Raw genomic sequence first — 3,508 nt, 5'->3', positions numbered from 1 at the left:
GCGGGAGCGGCTGCTGTCGGCCAGCAAGGAGCACCAGAGGGAGAGCGGCGTGCTGCGGGACAAGTACGAGAAGGCCCTGAGGGCCTACCAGGCCGAGGTGGAGAAGCTGCGGGCCGCCAATGACAAGTATGCACAGGAGGTGGTGGACCTCAAGGCCAAGGTCCAGCAGGCCACCAGCGAGAACATGGGGCTCATGGACAACTGGAAGTCCAAGCTGGACTCGCTGGCCTCGGACCACCAGAAGTCCCTGGAGGACCTCAAGGCCACCCTGAACTCGGGCCCCGGCGCCCAGCAGAAGGAGATCGGGGAGCTGAAGGCTGTGATGGAGGGCATCAAGATGGAGCACCAGCTGGAGCTGGGCAACCTGCGCGCCAAGCACGACATCGAGATGGCCATGCACGTGAAGGAGAAGGACGGCCTGCGGCAGAAGCTGCAGGAGGCCCAGGAGGAGCTGGCCGGGCTGCAGCAGCACTGGCGGGCCCAGCTGGAGGTGCAGGCCGGCCAGCACCGGCTGGAGCTGCAGGAGGCCCAGGACCAGTGCCGGGACGCCGAGCTGCGGGTGCACGAGCTGGAGAAGCTGGACGCGGAGTACCGGGGCCAGGCGCAGGCCATCGAGTTCCTCAAGGAGCAGATCTCCCTGGCCGAGAAGAAGATGCTCGACTATGAGCTGCTGCAGCGGTCGGAGGCCCAGAGCAAGCAGGAGGCCGAGAGGCTGCGGGAGAAGCTGCTGGTCGCTGAGAACAGACTCCAGGCTGTCGAGTCCCTGTGTTCGTCCCAGCACACCAACGTACGCAGCGCCTCCCTGCGGGCTGTGCGGGCCCCTGGGCAGCAGCAGCTCGGGCTTGAGAGCTGGCTGGGGAGGGCCTGGTGTTTACTGACCTCTTTTTTCAGCCCAGAGAAGCGTTCTCGTTGCCCCCAGGCACATGCCTATTGAGATATGGGGGCACTAGGCTCAGAGGAGGGAGCCTCTTGTCCCTCTGCGAGAAGGGCAGCCGGCCCTGTGACTGTGGGGACCCATGATGGTCTGAGCTGACCTGGCTGGGTCTCCCACAGATCAGGCCTGGAGAGAGATGAACCGCAGAGCAGAGAACAGGCTTCCTCCAAGTCCCCAAGTCCCTGATGTGCCCACACATGTCCTCCTGTGAGTCCCCTGTGCCGTGGGCTGGCATTGACATGCACAAGCCCTGCCCATCCCCGGGCCCCCGTCTCCAACTGGAGTGCTGACCCAGGGATCTGAGGGCGCCCTCTTGCTGCTGGTCCTAATGAGATGAGCCACAGTCCAGTGGTCACTTTCCGAGGGTGTGGGGTCCCGGGAGAGGGGTCTGGAAGGCTGGAGGGGTGGCCCTGGAGACGCTACTGCCACCAGTATCAGCTTTGCTCCAAATCCAGACGTCCCGGCTGAGCACGCTAGCGCGGCCCAGACAGGTTGTGTTCACTCCAGTGGGCTGGGAAGGGCCTTTGAGTGGCTACGGGCACCACACCTTGTGCCAGGCCCTATGTTGCCCCATTTCAACTTCATTCCCACGAGGTCGATGCTCCGTTTCATAGATGATCCAACCAAGACCTCAAGACGAGTAACCTTCCCAGGGTTTCTGCCCACCAGTGGCAGAGGAGGTGCCCAACCCTGGTGCCAGAGGGCTGCCAGAGGGTGATCAGGATGACAAACGTCAAGTCTGAGTGAAGGGACAGCTAGCAGCATGATCGTTGCCTTTTTACAGGCCCCGGGGTTCTTGGGCTTCCGGTTCCCCTTGTACTTTTACACTAGAACTCAGCGTTTCAGCAGTAAGTCTTCAGGAGGTCCGAGGACAGGGTGCCTGTCATGCCTCGAGGTCCCACTGTAGCAGCCTTCCGGCCCCTTCTGCTAGGAAGTGACGTGTTTAACAAGGGCTCTCCCAGGATCCTGGGCAGAGGGGAGGAAGAGCCCAGGTTAGCCTATGTGCATACGGCCTGATTGGCTTCTCAGGCCGGGGGGTCAGGCCTGGGACCCACACATGGACTCCCTTAGCGGGAGAGGTTTGGGGCTGCTGTAGCTCCACAGAGCGTGGGGGACAGAGGTCTAAGGGTGGCCTCCTGCTCCTCACTCACAGTCCTGGGGTAGAGGAGTGGGTAGTGACCTCAAGAAGACCTCTCTTGACTTCTACATGCACAGGGTCTCAGTCCGGACCCACATGTCCAGGTACAACTGGATATTTAGTCTAATGTAATAAGTATGAGACTTTTTAAAAGATGTTTTAGTGTGTGCCTCATTTTCCCTGCAGTGTTTGTAAATAAAGATCTAGGGGCTTAGTTATCACTCGCTGCGAACAAAATGGGGCTTGGGATGTATGAGAAGAAGTATGAAGGGCAGGTTGATGGAGGTGACTGCCTCCTGATCTGCAGTGTTAGACTCTGACAAACTGCAAACTTGGAGGACAGCCAGCGTGGACAGGAGGCCAGAAACTTTTGGAGAAGGAAGCAGTAAGGGGCCAGTCGGTGTTTGCCCAGATTTTTTTTCCTTGATCTTTTCTTCTTCGGCTTCTGAGTTTATTATTTAGAAGACGTGTTAGAGAGAAAGGAAGTAGCATTTCTTGAAGTCCCTCTGGGAGCCAGTCCGGAGTATGCTCTGCACACACTGCCCCATGGCAGTCGATATTTGTTTCATGGAGGGGAAACCGAGGCTGGAATCTTGCCTCTGGATGTTGATGGGAATCAACCTCTGTAGGCATCTCAGGGAAGGAGATGTCCGTTCAATATAATAAACATTTTCAACAGAGGTAGCGGCGGGAGGTGTTCACATGGCAGCCTTGGGATGATGGGAACAGAGGAGGGTCCTCTGTTGTCAGGGGGGTCATCTCAAGGACATCTGTGCTCCCTGCCACAGCAAGTCCCCTTATGTAATGTAGGCGTGAAGTATGCTGGGCCGGCTGGGGCTGGGGCAGAGGGGCGGCGAGCGTCCCCCTTACAGTCCTCTTCTTTCAGATGATTGAGTCGAACGACATTTCAGGGGAGAAGATCAGGATGAAGGAGACTGTGGAGGGTGAGTGGCCGCTGGGCAGGCAGGACACGGGCTTTGGGGACAGGCTGGTTGGTTCTGCCTTTGAGCTGGTGCCACCTGGTTTTGCATCATCTGCCATTTGGTGAGAGGTGCCTATTGCATGCACGAGCCATCACCCCACCCCACAGGTGAGGCGGGCTGCGGCTCGGTTTATTGAGTGCTGGGCATACCTTATTGTTTGTTTGGTTTTACATTGTTTTTAAAATAGGTGTAAACTACACATGGTCCAAAGGGCATAAGGTGAAGGGTCCTATTCCCTGTTCCCTTCCCAAAGGCTCAACGTTGGTCAGCTTCTGTCCCCTTGCAGAGAGCGTTTCCGCACATACAAGCGGACAGGTAACTGATGGTGCCATGGCTCCCACTCTGCTCGGTCCCTTCCTTTTTTCCATTTAATAATGTGTCTTGGAGACTCTTCCTCATCACTACATTCTTTTCTGTGGTGTACAATATGCCATTGTGGAGCTGCCATCATGT

The 3,508-nt window shown here is 57.5% G+C and overlaps 1 protein-coding gene across 1 annotated transcript in view; it reads left to right on the top strand.

Annotated features, from left to right (window-relative positions):
• CLIP2 (CAP-Gly domain containing linker protein 2) overlaps positions 1-3,508 on the top strand; it is a 68,979-nt gene that overhangs the window by 52,090 nt on the left and 13,381 nt on the right. The window contains exons 11-12 of the mRNA XM_006773411.2: positions 8-787; positions 2,959-3,016. Of these exons, the coding sequence (XP_006773474.1) occupies positions 8-787; positions 2,959-3,016 (838 nt within the window). The remainder of the gene's footprint in view (positions 1-7; positions 788-2,958; positions 3,017-3,508) is intronic.

This window comes from Myotis davidii, unplaced genomic scaffold (genome assembly GCF_000327345.1).
Source record: "Myotis davidii unplaced genomic scaffold, ASM32734v1 scaffold726, whole genome shotgun sequence".
In the NCBI taxonomy this organism is placed as follows: Eukaryota; Metazoa; Chordata; class Mammalia; order Chiroptera; family Vespertilionidae; genus Myotis; species Myotis davidii.
This window is presented reverse-complemented; position numbering and strand designations above follow the sequence as displayed.